Source organism: Bubalus kerabau, chromosome 22 (genome assembly GCF_029407905.1).
Source record: "Bubalus kerabau isolate K-KA32 ecotype Philippines breed swamp buffalo chromosome 22, PCC_UOA_SB_1v2, whole genome shotgun sequence".
NCBI classification, from domain to species: Eukaryota; Metazoa; Chordata; class Mammalia; order Artiodactyla; family Bovidae; genus Bubalus; species Bubalus kerabau.
Window position 1 is genome coordinate 19,870,382 of NC_073645.1, and position 18,596 is coordinate 19,888,977.

General features: G+C 35.2%; 1 protein-coding gene across 1 annotated transcript in view; it reads left to right on the forward strand.

Annotated features, from left to right (window-relative positions):
* CC2D2B (coiled-coil and C2 domain containing 2B) overlaps positions 1 to 18,596 on the forward strand; it is a 108,596-nt gene that overhangs the window by 15,740 nt on the left and 74,260 nt on the right. The window contains exons 9-16 of the mRNA XM_055560014.1: positions 28 to 164; positions 265 to 393; positions 3,741 to 3,950; positions 8,130 to 8,227; positions 13,776 to 13,916; positions 15,178 to 15,283; positions 15,477 to 15,595; positions 17,871 to 18,048. Coding sequence (XP_055415989.1) covers positions 28 to 164; positions 265 to 393; positions 3,741 to 3,950; positions 8,130 to 8,227; positions 13,776 to 13,916; positions 15,178 to 15,283; positions 15,477 to 15,595; positions 17,871 to 18,048 — 1,118 coding nt within the window. The remainder of the gene's footprint in view (positions 1 to 27; positions 165 to 264; positions 394 to 3,740; positions 3,951 to 8,129; positions 8,228 to 13,775; positions 13,917 to 15,177; positions 15,284 to 15,476; positions 15,596 to 17,870; positions 18,049 to 18,596) is intronic.

The window sequence follows — 18,596 nt, forward strand, 5'->3', positions numbered from 1 at the left end:
AAGTAACATCTAGGTTTTGTTATTAAGTGATCAACCAGCTTAAACTGCCAGAAGATATGATGCCACGCATTTTAGAAGAAGAAGGATTCTATATTCAGAAAAAGCCAGAAATATATAAAAAGACCTGCAACAAAATGGAAAATCGTCTGCTTAAACTAGAAGAGGCAAGTTCACTACCTGATAAGCTAAATCACTCACTGGCAGTATGTGACATTTGTTTTTAGTGTAGTATTTAATTACTACATTCTTAAATACTTTTAATAGGGAAAGTGTTGGTTTGAAGAAAGTGGAGAAATAATGTCATTACCTTCACCTATTAGACGGTCATGGAATTTCAGACTAAACATAAGCAAGGAACCTTTAAATCCAGCACTGACGACCATGTATAGAAAGGTAACCAACAGTTTATTTGTGATTATGTTTAGAATTCTTGTAACATAAATTATAACTTGTATATTTACTTGTATACTTATTTTGTTAATTCACCTTTTGAGGATATTAGTAATCTAGTGAGGGCAAAAGTATGATGAAGTATTAAATAGCCATTAAAATTATGTTTTCAAGGAATATTTAAATGATCTGGGGGAGAGTGCAGAATGTGAAGTTAAAAAAAAAAGCAGAATGTGAAATTTCATATGATCCTATCTTTATAAAAATATATAATGAGTGAAGGAATTTATCAATGAATAAGTACAGACATGTGTGTATATAGATAAAAAGTCTGGGAAATATATCAGAGTTAATAATTATCTCTGGATAGTAGGACATAGGCTTATTTTTATTTTCTTTCCTATACTCTCTTCTAGATTGCAGAAATGAATATATATTATACTTATAATCAAGGAAACAAATTTTATGTGTATTTCAGAGCACATTATGAAAATTAGCAGTTCATGAACCTAATGAAAAGAAATATTTAGATAGAAATATATATATATATATTTTTAGAAATAGTTATATTAGGAATTTGGCATGAAAAAAATTTAAATAAGAATTTTGTACAAAAACTTAATTGCTCAATCACTTGCCTTTGTTGTTGTTCAGTCACATAATCGTATGACTCTTTGCGACTCCATGGACTGCAGCACACCAGGCTTCCCTGCTCCTAACTATCACCTGGAGTTCGCTAAAATTCATGTCCATCGAGTCGGTGATGCCATCCAACCATCTCATCCTCTGTTGTCCCCCTTGTCCTCCTGCCTTCAATATTTCCCAGCATCAGAATCTTATCCAATGAGTTGGCTTTTCACATCAGGTGGCCAAAGTATTGGAGCTTCAGCTTCAGTCCTTCAGTGAATATTCAGAGTTAATTTCCATTAGGATTGACTGGTTTGATCCCCTTGCTGTTCAAGGGACTCTCAAGAGTCTTCTCCAACACTACAGTTCAAAAGCATCAATTCTTCAGCGCTCAGCTTTCTTTACAGTCCAACTCTCACATCCATACATGACTACTGGAAAAACCATAGCTTTGACTAGACAGACCTTTGTTGGCAAAGTAATGTCTCTGCTTTTTAATATGCTATCTAGGTTGGTCATAGCTTTTCTTCCAAGGAGCAAGCGTCTTTTAATTTCATGGCTACAGTCACCATCTGCAGTGATTTTGGAGCCTCAGAAAATAAAGTCTGTCACTGTTTCCATGTTTCCCCATCTATTTGCCATTAAGTGATGGGACCAGGTGCCATGATCTTACTTTTCCTCTTCTAGTAATTATATGCCTTTTGTAGTCAATGCTTTTTTTTAAAAGATGCCTTTCTGTATTTCTTTCTTTTTTAAAAAATTAATTATTTTAATTGGAGGCTAATTACTTTACAATATTGTAGTGGTTTTTGCCATGTATTGACATGAATCAGCCATGGGTGTACGTGTGTTCCCCATCCTGAACCCCGCTCCCACCTCCCTCCCCATCCCATCCCTCATATTCCAGTAGCTGCAACATTTTAACAGCAAGAGCATTTCATTCCTTATAATGCTGATACTTCTCAGCCTACACAGAAAATAAGGTTTCTCCCTAAACTGAAGAGATTTATACTTTCGGAGGTCTCCTTATCTTTCTTTAACACGTGAGAATCTTCTTTCTACATAATATATGCTCTCTTTTCTTCTCCACAGTCTCTGTTTATTTCTCAGAGAATCTAGAAAACTTTTTTAATTTCTTATATTATAATATGTTTTTAATATCTTTATACCACTTATAAATTTATTTCAGGATTTTCTAAAAATACACCAAAACTTCTTGCTGCTAAAAGAAAATCTTTTACCATTTTACCATACAAAAATGCATTTAAGGTTTAATTAGTTGTCCTACTTTTAAAATTAAGACAAATACAAAGATTTTTTTTATCATGAATGAGTGTTGATGTTTTTACCAAAATTCCTTGCTGTTACCCGTACTTAGAGTAGACAAAACCCATAACAGTTTAACCTTCTGTTTTTAAATTGGCTTGTTGTACTTTCTGGTGAGTATCTGTTGGCTCTTTCAGGTTCTCTTAACAGGAAGGTCAGATGTTTCATTGCTTCTTTCCACTTTTATACAGTCACCAATACTATGCAGATCTTGCTGTTAGTGGTTTTTCTCCACCCACTTGTATTTTGGATTCAGTGAAGATGTTTTCAGATGCAATTTTGTTTAAAATCTTGTCCCTGGATTTTTGGTTTTGCTATCTAGTTTCCCTGCTTGTTTTATATAGATATTTGGGAATACAGGCATATCTCTGAGATACTGCTGGTTCACTTCTAGACCACCACAGTAAAGCAAGTCAAATGAATTTTTTGGTTTTGAAAAATGTAAAAGTGCATGTAAAAGTTATGTCTACACTAATGTGTAGTTAATAAACTATTATTATGTCTAAAAAACCCAGTTTATGTATCTGAATTAAAAAACACTTTATTGCTAAAAATGCTATTAATAACTGTCATCGGAGCTTTCTGCTCTTTTCTAACTTCATTCAAGCTAATTTCAGTGTTTAATGGACTCTTAGAGTTGGGAAGGAAATGGCAACCCACTCCAGTGTTCTTGCCTGGAGAATCCCAGGGACGGGGGAGCCTGGTGGACTGCTGTCTATGGGGTCGCACAGAGTTGGACATGACTGAAGCGACTTAGCAGCAGCAGCAGAGTTGGGAATAAATATAAATGTCACTTCACCAAGCATGTAAACTTGAGTATTAAAATTCATTCTGTGGCACCATCCTTAGCAGGTAATATTCTGGAATTAGTGTCAGACAAATACCTCTGCCTGCCTTTCCCTTCTGTCTTCTCTATAGTTTTTATTATGCACAGCCAGCTATGGAGGCAAGGTTCATTTGGTTTCTCACTGGGAAATAAAAATCTCAATGCTGTAAGGGCCACTGAAGCAGAGATAATAGTTTGCGGCTTAAGTCTGGCTCCAGATGATTATTAGATCATCACCTTAACGAACTACTGACCCCCAGTTCTAAACACCATTTTTTTTATCGTGATCCTTTAGGAAATTACTTGGGGGCTTGTAACTTGAAAGTTAGCCTCTGCCAGCACATAGTAGTAAAGTAGATGACCATTTATAGTAAGGTGATTAAAATGCTCCAATATAAATGTATGAAATCAAGGGCTATAATCAGTTTTAAGAAAGAAGGAGCAAATAATTGTTTTTTTGCTTTTCTGTGTCTTCATTTTCTTACAGTTAGCGTGTTACTTTTATAAGGAGTTACTTGTAATTAAAAAAATAGAATTGAATTAACATTGTGTAAATACTTTTCTTTAAAAGGCAGTGAAATCTGATCTAGAAAGCTCTATTAGGAACAAAATGGAAGGTCAAAGGGAAATGTACCAATTAGATCTCAATATAGTGGGTTTACAATTCAGTCATCATCCTCTCTTCAATCAAGAACAAGTATTATGTGCTAGGCTGCTCCAACTTTATGAGTGTTTTCAGGACAGGCAGCAACAGAATTTACCACAGCTGCTTTATGAGAAGGTAAGCGTGGTTTTCATTACATTTACAGAGCTGAACCTTTAATATTGAAGGAAAAAAAAAAACAAACTTAGTACAGAGCAAGTTATGGTGGAATATTCCCTTAGCACTTCAACTATTTAACCAAATAAAAGAAAGCTTGATTTCAGTTTTTCTGAAAAGAAATTGTAGGAATTAACTGGCCAGGGAGACCGACTCAAACATATCCTGCAGGGTATTTAGCATTTATAAATAGTTTGCTAATCAATGGTATTTCTTGATCCTATGACTCAAGAAGAATATTTGAAATTATTACTATTTAAAAGAACCAAATGACTATTTCAAGTCTTGTAAGAAAGTATTTTTGATAAAAATATTAATGATCCTGAACCTTCTACAGAGTTTAGTATGAGAATGATTTAGCCAACTAAGCATCTAATGACACGCATGCGTGTGCACGCATGCGTGTGTGTGTGTATTTGTGTGTGTGGTGCATGCACTCAGTTGTGTCCAGCTCTTTGTGACCCCGTGGACTGTAGCCTGTCAGGTTCCTCTGTCCATGGAATTATTGCATGCACGCATGTTAAGTAGCGTCAGCCGCGTCCGACTCTTTGCAGCCCAATGGACTGTGGCCCACCAGGCTCCTCAGTCCATGGGATTCTCCAGGCAAGAATATTGGAGTGGGTTACTTCAGGGGATCTTCCAGACTCTGGGATCAAACCTGCATCTTTTATGTCTCCTGCTTGGCAGGCAGGTTCTTTATGGAAGCCCAATGACATCGTAAAGGGTACATAAAATCTGAGGAGAAATCAAAGAAATATACCCACTGACTACTTTTATAAATTTGTACCTCTCGTTTAGACTGTATGCTGAGTTTTTGATACATGAATATTTTGTTAACTAGTGTTCTCTCTGAAAAGATATTCTGATAGGTCTCATTCAGCTAATTAATACACTTAAATATTTAGTGAGGTATTTAGTTAAATAATCAAGCCTAGTAGGGTCACCAAGACATTTCAATAAGCTAGAAATGAATTATACCGTAATATATTTGCTTTTTAAAGTACAAGTGCAAAAACAACAGGACTTAATCCATTTGATTGAGTTTTCATGTAGCAAATGTGTGGGAGTACTTCCTAAATGAAGCCTATGAATTAATAAGGTCAGAATATTTCCTAAAACAAAAGTTGAATATTCTAACTTTTAGTTTAATATGACCGTTGTTTTTTTTAATGAAAAAACCAACTCTGAAACTAAGATATAGGTCATTGAAAATATGATTTGTCTATTTAATAGTTTTCCAACACTGTTGTGTAATCTTTGAAGCCTGGTCTAGCAATAGCAATTTTGTTTCACTAGAATACTACCTATTACTGTGCATAAAAACTCATTTGTTTTTCATGTAGCATGGCTTTCTGTGTAAAATAATACTGAGGGATCATTATTTGCAACATTTTTATTATATTAATGATTCTTAGAAGCCAAAAGTAATTTCTTAGCTGCTTTTTACTTTTCTTTGCTTTATTTTAAATGTGCACATAAAAATGTGCACATTTATTTATTTATTTAAAATGTGCACATAAACATTTTCTCCAGTTTCCTGGTAAATTGTAAAAAGAGAAATTTGATAGGGCATGTGTATGCCCTTCTAAAATGAAAGAGAACTGTAGGAGGGAGGGGAAAAGGCCAAGGGTTGCAGGGTGTGACCATTGGTCTTCTACCAAAATACTGATTTATAATTTTTGCATCCTTTTAGTCCCTTGGTGTGAAATATATGGCTCTTCTCGTTCTCAGTGTATTCATACCAGGTTCAAAGTAGTAGGAGACTCAGTGACATCCACGGATTTCTTAAACTGCAAAATGTCCTGTTATGTGAACTTGAATTCCACTTAAAGAACACGGAGAAATGTTGTAGACAGTATAAAAGAGTAGAACGGAGCCTCAGTTTTGCAGAGTTCTGCTGTTGTTCCCTCTAGTTTACACAAGAGGGAAATTGCACAAGTAATACAGAAGTTCATTCCCACTGTAAGAGGTTCAGTGTAGAAGTTTCATACTGTGAAAGTCCCACTTCAATCTTCACTTCATGGTTTAAACTACAGCTTTAAAGATCTCTTTTCCATGTTCCTCTGTATATACATATTCCATGATAGATTTTAAGATAAATTGGATCTTCTATATGGATCTATGTATTATTTGGCAACTTGGCTTTTTAAAATTACTTCTTTTTTAAAGTAATTTAATTACTTTAAAATTACTTGTAATTTAAAATTACAAGTCTTGGAGCTTGTCCCATATCACTATATATAGACCCATAATATACATGTATTTTAATATGTTCAATCACTCCTCACTCTTGACACTTCTTATGGTCACGAATGACTTCATAAATGACTTCTTAGGTCATTTCCATCTTCTTATGATTACAAGTAATAAAGCAGTGAACATCCATGTATCTATGTATTTGAGCACATGTGTGAAAACTTCTGTAGGCTAGATTTGTAGAAGTGAAAGTTCTTGGTCAAGAGTAAGGGTGCATGAAGTTTAAATTTTTATCAGAAAGTAGTGAATTGCCTTTCCAAGAAAGTTTTTCAGTTTGAATTTCCACTGATAGTACAGGACAGAGCTTACTTCCCAGAGCCATAACTAATAGTTACTTGCCCAGTTTCTGTATAGCTTTGTTCATCTTTATAAGAGTTTTCATATATATATATGTACAAATATATATACACATATAAGTATTTACACATGTACATACACACACATTGCATGTACAAAATGTATATCTTTTGAATATGTTTTAAATATTTTTATCCCATTCTGTTACTTGCCTTTTGACTTCATTTTTCCTATCTCTTGGAAATATTTAAAATTTTATGAGATCAAATCTGTCACTTTTTTTCTTTGGGGACTTTAGGTTTTGTTGTTCATTTATTAGATTTCCTAGATTTTTATCAGTTAGCATATCTTTGGTTACAATTCACAGGGAGCTCTCTCAGTTGCTTTAACCCATAGGGAAAAGGTATGACTTTCTATATCAAAAGTTCTAAGTTAGGGCAGTTCTGTAGTTGGTTAATTTGATGGCTCAACAATATGAACAGCCCTGACTTTTCTAAGGACGAGTATCTCCTCATTGGTTTTTTCCTAGAATAAAATTCTTATAGAGTTGATCTTCCATATGAACATTAGAACTAGCTTGTTAACTTCTATTTTAAAGATTCTCCTACCATTTTTACTGCAGCTGCTTTGAAAATGAAAGTGTTAGTCTCTCAGTCACGTCCGACTCTTTGCAGTCCCATGGACTGTAGCCCACCAGGCTTCTCTGTCCATAGAATTCTCCAGGCAAGAGTAGTGGAGTGCGTAGCCATTCCCCTCTCCAGGAGATCTTCTGACCCAGGGACTGAACCTGGGTCTCTTGCATTGCAGGCAGATTCTTTACCATCTGAACCATCGGTTATTATGTTAATTGTAAAAGAAATTTTATCTTTAAAAAATTGGGTTTCCTCATCCAGGCGTGCAGTATGTCTTCACAGTTGTTGAGGTCTTCCCTTGCGTCTTGCAGTAGAAGTTTATATCCATTGACTCCAGTCTTGGAGTTCCCACAAACTGTCCCCAACTGTGATAGGCTTTTTCTGCCTATCCCTGTTATAGAGAACAGTTTCCCCTGGTTTTATTTCTTTGTCAGTATTCTCTGTGGATAGTTCTCTTTGTTTTATAGTTTCTTCAGTACATTTTGTTGATTTTATTTGATTTCTTTTCCTATGTTGCTATATATTTATTCTTTTATAGAGAGATATAGATGTAGATATAATTATAAAATATGTATATAGATATGGTTGTGATGATGGCAGTGGATATGGATAAAGACAGATAGATATCTTTTCTGTAACCATGGGATATTAGGCAGAAGATAAAATAGATTCCTGTGTTCTGTCTTCTATCTTGATTGATTGACATTTCTTTATGTTAACTGATCAAATGACTACCTAGAAGTTGCATGGTATAAGGTTTATCTCTTAGACAAATATTGAGGCTCTTTTTCAGTTCTGCCCCAGGGTACTTTTATGAAATATATTTTAGAAAACAAGACAGTAATACAAAAAAAGTATACACTTGTGTTTCTGATGCACATACTTAGACCTACAGGTGAATTGGAGTGATAGTAACAGGTGGATGAAGTGTACCAAAAAAGCTCTTTTGTTTTAGCTTAAAGCACTGATGGATGCTACCAAATTAGCAAATGAAAATTCGGAAATAAGCCAGCTGACCAGAAAATCTTTGCAGGATTATTATCGGCAGATAAGGTAGGTTTTAGGACATTCTTGTATTCATCAAGCATTTATTAAGGAGTTTGTTTAAACAAAGTATTGTACTATGCTGTGGAAGATGTAAAATAAGAAACTAACAATGTCCTTACTATTTTTTAAATTGAAATATAGCTGATTTACAATATTTTGTTAGTTTCAGATATACAGCAAAGTGATTCCGTTGTAATTTTCAGATTATATTCCATTATGCTGCTGCTGCTAAGTCGCTTCAGTCGTGTCCGACTCTGTGCGACCCCATAGACGGCAGCCCACCAGACTTCCCCTCCCTGGGATTCTCCAGGCAAGAACACTGGAGTGGGTTGCCATTTCCTTCTCCAATATTCCATTATAAGTTTTATCAAATATTTGCCATTATGAGATTTATCAAATATAATTCCCTGTGCTAAGCAATAAGTCTTTGTTGCTTATCTATTTTATGTGTAATAGTTTGGGTTAATCCAACACTTCTAATTTGTTCCTCCTTCCCTCCTTTTCCCCTTTGGTAACCTTAAGTTTCTTTTCTATGTCTCTGAGTTTCTGTTCTGTATACAGATTCATTTGTGTTATTTTTTAGATTCCACATATAAGTGATGTTATATAGTATTTGTATACTCTTTTGACTTGCTTCACTAAGTAAAATCCTCTGTAGGTCCACGCATGTGTGCATGCTAAGTCGCTCCAGTCATGTCTGATTTTTTGCGACCCTGTGGACTGTAGCCACTAGGCTCCTCTGTCCATGGGATTCTCTAGGCAAGAATACTAGAGTGGGTTGTTATGCCCTTCTCCAGGGAAATCTTCCTGACCCAGGGATCAAATCCACATTTCTTATATCCTCCTGCATTGGCAGGCAGGTTCTTTACCACTAGCACCACCTGGGAAGCCCCTGTAGGTCCATATGTTGTTTCAAGTTATAATATTTCATTCTTTTTTATGGCTGAGTAATATTCCATATTTGTGTGTGTGAGGGGATATACACACCTTAAGCCAATCATCTGTTGATGGACCCTTGGGGTTTGTTTCCATCTACTGGCTGTTGTAAGCACTGCTTCTATGAACATTGGGGTGCATGTATCTTTTCCAATTAGAGATGTCCTGTTTTCTGATATATACCCAGGAGTGAGACTGCTGAAGATCTGTAGCCTTTAGGCAGTTAAATAAATGGTTCCAACTTTTTGTAACATTTTTGTGTAAAAATATTTAATAGAAGTATCACATGAAAGTAGTTGTAGCTTTATTAATATGATCTATTTATTTAAAAATATGTTGATTAAAAACTATTACAAATTTACTGATACCTTTCAATTTACTTGAATCATGTTTATCTCAAGTATTTGTATATTTGAGAACTAGTTTGCATACACATATGTGCAAGATATATTACTAATTTAACCTAAAAGCAATACTCAATGAGTATGTAGAGTTAAGGACCCTTATTTTAAAAAATGGCCTACAATTTGGGAATCATTAGCTACTAGACTAGTTAGGAAGAGAAATTAGGAAAGTATAAAATAATTGCAAAAATAATTTAAAGACAATACATAATTATGTGCTTAGGAATCTCCAAAAGCAGGAAAGCTCTCTGGGAGGTACTTATTGGGTAGAAAGTTAAACTTGCACAAAGATATGACAACTCTGAGTGATTTGATAGTTAAAGAATTTCTTTGACTCCCTGCCCATTGACCTAAAATGGCTCTACAATTCTTAACCACTGGAGGCAAGTTGTTTTAAATCATTGGGTTTCCTAGAATAGCCTGCTGCTGCTGCTGCTGCTAAGTCACTTCAGTTGTGTCCAACTCTGTGCGACCCCATAGACGGCAGCCCACCAGCCTCCCCCATCCCTGGAATTCTCCAAGAAAGAACACTGGAGTGGGTTGCCATTTCCTTCTCCAGTGCATGAAAGTGAAAAGTGAAAGTGAAGTCACTCAGTTGTGTCTGAATCTTAGCGACCCCACGGACTGCAGCCTACCAGGCTCCTCCGTCCATGGGATTTTCCAGGCAAGAGTACTGGAGTGGGGTGCCACTGCTTTCTCCAAGAATAGCCTAGTTCAGTATAAACATTGTTACTTGTTCAGTATAAACACTGTTACTTGAGGAAGCTGACATATGCCTTGTATGAGTACTGGCATATAGTGAACTATCTCTGTAAATAGTAGTTGAGTGAATGAATAGAAACCATCAGTATATACAAAACAGTAAATTACTGTTGTTTATAAGCTGAAACTCCAGTACTTTGGCCACCTCATGCAAAGAGTTGACCCATTGGAAAAGACTCTGATGCTGGGAGGAATTGGGGGCAGGAGGAAAAGGGGACGATAGAGGATGAGATGGCTGGATGGCATCACTGACTCAATGGACGTGAGTTTGAGTGAACTCCGGGAGATGGTGATGGACAGGGAGGCCTGGCGTGCTGCGATTCATGAGGTCGCAAAGAGTTGGACACAACTGAGCAACTGAACTGAACTAAACTGAACTGATAAGATTAACTAAAACTTAAAGCCAAAAACACTCATTGACATAAAGAATGCTGAGGAAGTAAGGAAAGACTAAGGAGTAAGAAGAGTGGTAAATATGTGGATAAGTCTCAGTGAGTAGTCATATAATGATGTTTTACAGGCATAAAATTAGAGAGTTCACAAAATGGCTTAGACTTAAAGGTAAGACATAATACCATAAAACTCCTAGCAGAGAGCATAGACAAAACATTCTCTGACATAAATTGTACCAATGTTTTCTTAGGTCTGTCTCCCAAGGCAAATAGAAATAAAAAACAAAAGTAAACAAATAGGCCCTAATCAAACTACAGACTTTTGTACAGCAAAGGAAACAGACAAAAACAAAACCAAAGAACCCCAAAAAGACAACTTACAGAATGAGAGAAAGTATTTGCCAATGATGTGACTGACAAGGGCTTAATCTCCAAAACATATAAATAGCCTGGACAATTCAATAACAAAAAACCAAACAACCCAATTGAAAAATGGGCAGAAGACCTAAATAGAAATTTCTCCAAAGAAAGTGTAAAGATGGCCTGTAGGCCCATAAAAAATACTCAACATCACTAATTATTAGAGAAATTAAAATTGAAACTGCAATGAGGTACCACCTCATACCAGTCAAAGTGGCCATCATTAAAAAGTCTACAAGTAACAAATGGTGAAGAGAGTGTGGAAAAAGGGAATCCTCCTACCTTGTTGGTGGAAATGTATGTTGGTGTAGCCACTATGGAAAACAGGATGGAGGTTCCTCAGAAAACTAAAAATAGAATTACTGCATGATCCAGCAATCCCACTTCTGGGCATATACCTGGGTAAAGCTATAATTCAAAAAGATGCATGCACTCCTGTGTTCATAGTAGGACTATTCACAGTAGCCAAAACATGGAAATAACCTATAATAAATGTCCATCGACAGATGAATGGATAAGGAAGGATGTGGTACATATTATACAATGGAATACTACTCAGCCATAAAAAATGATGCCGTTTGCAGTTTCATGGATGAAACTAGATTGCCATACTGAGTGAAGTAAGTCAGAAAGAGAAAAACAAATACCATATGATATCACTTCTATGTGGACTCTAAAGTGAACCTATCTACAAAACAAGCAAACTCACAGACATAGCAATCAGACTTGTGGTTGCCAAGTGGGGAAGGAGAGGAAGGGACTGGGAATTCGGGGTTGGTAGATGCAAACCATTGCATTTAGAATGGGTAAACAGTAAGCTCTTACTGCATAGTACAGGGAACTGAATATAATTTCTTTGGATAAACCATAATTGAAAAGAATATTTTAAAAAGAATGTATATACATGTAAAACTGAGTCACTTTGTAGTACAGCAGAGGTTGGCACAATATTATAAATCAACTACACTTCAATAAAAAAAACAGTTAAAATATAAAACTTTTAGAATGGAGTAAAGAATGGAGAAGGGTAAAAGTAATTAAAGATATTTGCATTGGCGATTGAGACTTTAGTAAATCAAGGACTTAAATTTTAACTTATAACCTCTCAAGGAAGAGAATAAAAAGATATAGTTTCCAAATCAAGAGGAAAATGAAATAATAAAAAATACTCAACTGATCCAAAAGAAGGCAAAAAAAAAAAAAAAAAAAGAGAGAGAGTAAGAGAGGAAACAGAACAGAGAAACATGAGACAAGGAGAAAGCACAAAAGAAAATGGTGATGTTAAACCTGCTGCTGCTGCTGCTGCTGCTAAGTTGCTTCAGTCGTGTCCGACTCTGTGCGACCCCATAGACGGCAGCCCACCAGGCTCCCCCGTCCCTGGGATTCTCCAGGCAAGAACACTGGAGTGGGTTGCCATTTCCTTCTCCAATGCATGAAAGTGAAAAGTGAAAGGGAGGTCGCTCAGTCGTGTCCGACTCTTCGCGACCCCATGGACTGTATCCAACCAGGCTTCTCCGTCCATGGGATTTTCCAGGCAAGAGTGCTGGAGTGGGGTGCCATTGCCTTCTCCGGATGTTAAACCTAAATATATCTAAATGGGTTAAGCAATCCATTTTTATATAGACTAGATTATATTACTTTGATATTCAAATAGTATGCTCACTATCCCATCAGGCAAAGTACTTCTAAATTTAAAGCAGTAGTTCTGATTGTTAATCTGAAAAAAGTATGATAAATATACTACAGAATATTAAGAAAACCTGGAAATACATGGATTTTAGTAGAGTACTTTTGAATAGTGAAAAATCTTAAAGATGCATAAATTTCTAAATGGAATTTCATTCTCTATATGAAGATGTGAGTAAAATGGAAAAAAAAAAAATGAGGTGGGGAGCCCAGAAGAGTTAGTGCAATAAATTGTTTGAAGCCATTTGTAATGACTTGTAGCTCTAATCCACTAACATGGTTTGTTTTTTTTTCATTGGAGTCTGGTTGCTTTACAATGTTGTGTTAGTTTCTGCTGTACAGCAAAGTGAATCATATATATATGTATATATATATATGTGTATATATATATATATATATATATATATATATATATATAGGCCCTCTCTTGGATTTCCTTTGCATTTTGGTCACTGCAGAGCACTGAGTAGATTTTCCTGTGCTATACAGTACTTTCTCGTTATCTATTTTATACACAGTATCAATAGTGTATGTATGTCAATTCCAATATCCCAATTCACCCACCCACCCTCCTTTTCCCCTTTGGTATCCATATGTTTGTTCTGTACACCTGTATCTCTATTTCTGATTTGTAAATAGATTGCTTATACCGTGTTTTTCAAATTCCATGTATTAATATATGCATTCATAGGTGATATTTGCTTTGTCTCTCAATCCATGCATGTCTCTACAAATGACCCAGTTTCAGTCCTTTTGTGACAGTGATACTCCATTGTGTATATGTACCACATCTTCTTTATCCATTCCTCTGTTGATAGGTTTAGGCTGTTTCCATGTCCTGGCTATGGTAAATAGTAGTGCATGAACATTGGGGTGCATGTGTCTTTTTGAATTCTAGTTTTCTCTGGGTATATGCCCAGTTCATTAATTTTTAATCTAACATTATTGTTGTAGTGATACAAAACAACTCTATGAGTTAGAAAAGGAAAAGGACTTTTCCCTGCTACACAGTATATTAAGGACTTGGAAACAGATAAAATCCCTTCGACAACGACAAGGGTTTACAAGCACTTCAGTAAAGTTACAGTTTCAGAGGTGAGTGGCTGCTCTGTTTGTTCTTATAGGTCTCCTGAGGAGTTGTCCACTAATCACTGGGAATTCACAGAAATGGGAAAAAATCCAGACGTTAGTCAACTGCTTGATGTAGTCAACAAAGAATTTGTATCTTGAATATATAAACAGTAGTTACAGCTTTAAGACAACTGTTTTCCAGAGCAACTGTACCATTTTCTATTCCCAACAGAGCATATAATATCAAAGAATCTCCTTTTTAAAAGATTAAAGACTAAACTTTGTACTGAAAAGTGTAAACCCCTGCCATCTGAAAGGGTTCCAGATAACTGGGGTTTTGCTGGACTACTAATGGAAGAGGAATAATAGTAAAACCTACTTCGTAGGGTTGCTGTGAGAATTAAGTGCGTTAATACGTGTAAAGTACATAGAACATTGCCTGGCATGTACTTAGTAAGTACAATGTTTGAGTTAGCCTGTAGTAATAGTAGTAGTTGTAGTAGTTGCTGGTGGTGGCGGTCCTCATAGAAGTGGGAGTAATACAGGTAGTTGTTCGTGGTGGTGGCGGGAATGGTGCATAGTGGGCAGTAATAGAGTAGTGGTCGGTGGTGGCGGTGGCAGTCACTGTGTTGCTGGTAGTAATGTCATGAATTCCTTACTGTTTACACATAAACCCCAAGGAGTACAACTGATTTACCACTTAGTGTTGCTATAGTGTCTTGCCCTTACACATGCTCATGTTCACAGCTTAAGAAATATGAGAGGGACTTGCTTGGTCCACTTGGACTACCGCTTGCTTGGTGGTCCAGGGCTTAAGACTCCACGCTTAACCATGCAAGGGGTGTGAGTTCAATCCCTGGTCGAGGAACTAAGATCCTACATGCTACCTGTTGCGGCCAAAAATTAAAAAAAAAAAAAAATGAGAGGAAGCATGGGTTATGCCCTTAAATTTATGTCTTCCATCCCCATTGGTTCCTTAGTCTCATCAGAGAGGTTTCTTAATATCCTTAGAAAGGGCGTAAAAATACTAACAGTGAATTAACTGGGCTTCCCTGGTAGTACTTAATAAGTAGGGAGAAATCGGTGAAAACTGAGAACAAGCTTATGAAATTTTATATTTATATGCATATATATGTATGTGTATCATACTGATAAATTCCTTGGGGTGTAAAATTATTTAATGTAAGAGATTGTAATGTATGTGTGTAGTGTGTTGGCAAGATTTCTAACAACTCAAATAATTCCATATTTCTGCTTTAAATAATTCTATTTTTTTATTAATTAGGTTGAAAATGAATAAATGTGATGAACAAAAACAAGAATTGTCAAAAATGCCTGGGACTGAGAAGAAAACTGAAGGAAAAGCATTTAAGAACAGGAAGAAACAGGAGGTATTTACACTGCAAAATAACATTCAACTCATCCTAACTGGTTATAATATTTGTTTGATAGAATAGTGATAGAATAGGAAATCTTGATATTTGTAATAGTTACCCAATGAAATGACAAATAAAAAAGTTTAATTTTAAGAATAATTGTCCTAAACAGTGAACTTCATTATAAATTTTTTTTTTCTGTTTCTAGAGCTTCTCATATTTAGCTTCAGAATTTGAAGAAACAGATACTGAAATAGTAAATCCAATTACCATGATACCACAACTTTCTTTCACAGCAGAATTAACAAACTTATCTAGATGTTCACTGTAAGCATTTTCAAAATTATTATAAGCACTTTCAGATTATTTTTCTTCATTATATGTTATCTAGTTACTGTATTGTTTAATAATGTTAAATTTCCTGATTGCTAAGTTTAAAAAATAAATTTGCACTTTTAATTGCTACCATAGTTCTATGATATTATCCTCATTTTAGAGATGGGTATTGAACTTCTAATTTATGACTGAGGTGGGACATAAACCAGTTTGGTGTGATGATTGGTTTTTGTTTTGCTATGGTAGTAATTTTTGTTCAGGTATAAATAGGTGGACTATAAAGCCACTGTGAAAAATAGGATTATATGGTCATCCTTGCTTGTTAAAGGATCTCCTGGCTTTCATAGAAAATGTTCTGATTAGAAAGGACCCTCTGGAAAATTTTTCTACTTGGACAATACAAGCTTCTTTCTTTCCCAGTTGTGACTTCTTCCTTGACCTTTAAGGTTTTCTTTCTATTCCTAGGAAATCCATGCATAACAGATATCATGCTGATCCCCATTTCTCCCATCTCTAAGCCTTTGGATCTCATCTCCCTTAAAGAGGATGTAGCAACTTAGAGCACTGAACTAGGTACAACTTTCCAACCTCTGTCCCATGAAGCATTTGGTACCAATTCATCTTTGAATACTGTGAATGTGCATCATTTAGTGCAGTGTTGGAAGATAGTGGGTGTCCAATAAATATTCATGTTCATTAAATGAATGAATAAGTGGTTAAACTTTTAAATGAACATAAAGAGTGGCAAACACAAAGGCAAAATCATCATTACCTTCTTTCTGACTAGAGAAGTAGAGCGGTGAAGCAATGTTTTATTTGTTCTACACCTACTTCCAAAAAGGGGCCCCAGATAATTTCTTGTGTAAGATGCCCACAAAAGGGCCATCTAAATAAGGATAAGAGAACAGCCATAAAATGGAAGTTGGAAATAAAGAGGAGAAAAAGAAGGAAGAAGATATTTGTGCTGGAAAGGCTAAGCTAAAACTTAGAGGAAGTCAAGGCAAAAGGAAATTAAATGCTTTCTATCGTCCCACAGCTATTGCCGTCACGGGGCATTGCTGTCCTTATCCACTGAAAATGTCCAGTTGAATAAGAATTGAGTCTTTAGAAAAGAATAATATGCTTATGTCAAAGAGAGAGATAAAAGGAGTACATGGATTAAGGGAACATTAAAAAGAGTTTACAGGTGCAAAAAGGCAAGATTTGGTGAAGATGAATATAATCCCAAATTAACAAATTCTCATAATCAGTCTTTATTTAAACTACTTTCAGAGGACAACGTAAGGGACATATTTTATGAAACTATTAATATTTCTTTAAAGGTAATTGGGAGGAATGTAAAAAAAAGACCACCATGGAGATAGGAAGAATAAGTTATCTTTTGTCCCATACCCTTTTGAGAAGATTATAGAGAAGATGGGCAGCTGTGCTGGCCGATAGGATGATCAGGGTGGAGAACAGAAGGGAATTCTATGTTTCAGCCTATGGCTTATCTTCCAACTAGTCTTTTACCTTCTGAAAATCAGGATCAAATCTTAACTGTCATTAGGTCAATTGACTTGTATCTGAGAAGATAGTCAATACATGTTGGTTGAGAGAATGAATGAATGGGTGGAGGGAAGATGCCTTAGGAGTTCATATTATTAAATGGATCCATTTTCCCCCCAAAAAGTGTTGTCATAGTAGCCCCAAGAAGTTAACCTTTCTGGGTGGCCTCTGATCTTCGGGTTCAGAGAAAAAATGTCCTGGAAAAAAAGAATATATAACCTAAAGCCTAAACAGAGTCACAAAGACCTTTAAGAGGACACAGCAAGGCTGTTGTCTTAGAGGCACCTGCTTGAGGTTATTGAAAACATAATGTGTGTGTGTGTTTTAAAAGTTTGAAAATATTTTTGAATTCTTGATGCAAGCTCCCTCACCCTTATTCCTAAGTCCCTCAGTTTTTTCCTCTCATAAAACATTTTATAATGGGTGTGTTATAATCTCTTTAAGTTATAATTTAGTAAAATAAATAGTTGAATGATTTATGGTACTTTAATTTTAGTTCTTTTTCTGTTTTTGAGTTAGCATCTTTTTAAAGAAATTTCTTGAGAGGAGAAATTTCTTGTCTGTGGATAAGAGATAGGCAAATGTTATTGGGCTTAAAGATAGCATTTGTCCTCTAAAATTACCACATTTTAATATGTTGAGGTATATTTTGAGAAGAATAATATTTTATATCTGGTTTGCTTTTCAAGGGTCTCTTAAAGGTTTATTTAATTTTTAGGTACGAACAAAAGAGGAGAGCCAAAATTCGAAAGCTTAAATATTTTATTAAAATCTTATACAACGATAAACAGGTTTCTTGCACTTCAGTATCTCCTCTACAGTTTGATTTTAAAGTCATGTTTCAGCAAATTTTCAATATTCAGTTAATATATTGGCCTGAAACAATTTGCTTGGAGGTATGCCATTGTCATTTAATTTTGTATATTATTTTATACAATACATAATTTTAAATTTCTTGTTAGTTACTATTATAAGTTTTTTTATATTAAGAGATATTAAGATAAGATATTAATATTTATAGAGATATACTTATAATTCATCACTAGTCTTTTATGCTTTAAGTACAAAATTATTTGATTTGCAGTTGTTCTAAATACTTCTTTCCTGCTATAATTCTTGCCAACCCTAGACGTGCAGCATTATTCATTTATTAGTGAGGTGGAAGAGGTGAAAGAAAGAAGGTTGTTTAAACTATGAATAGTATAGCAATTGTTAGTGTTGAATTATTTCTTCAAATTTCCCCAACCTTGGCTTGGTGATTTCAGTCTCTTGATATATTTTTTCATTTAAAAAAAAATTTTTTTTTTAATCTGATGAAGAAACACATATGTAGCAGACCTCTGATCCCTTCCCAAAGACCCCATCATAAGAATCCTGGCACTAAAAGAAGAAAATATGATGATGAAGACAAATTAGAAACAGTAATGGAATCTAGACAACAAGG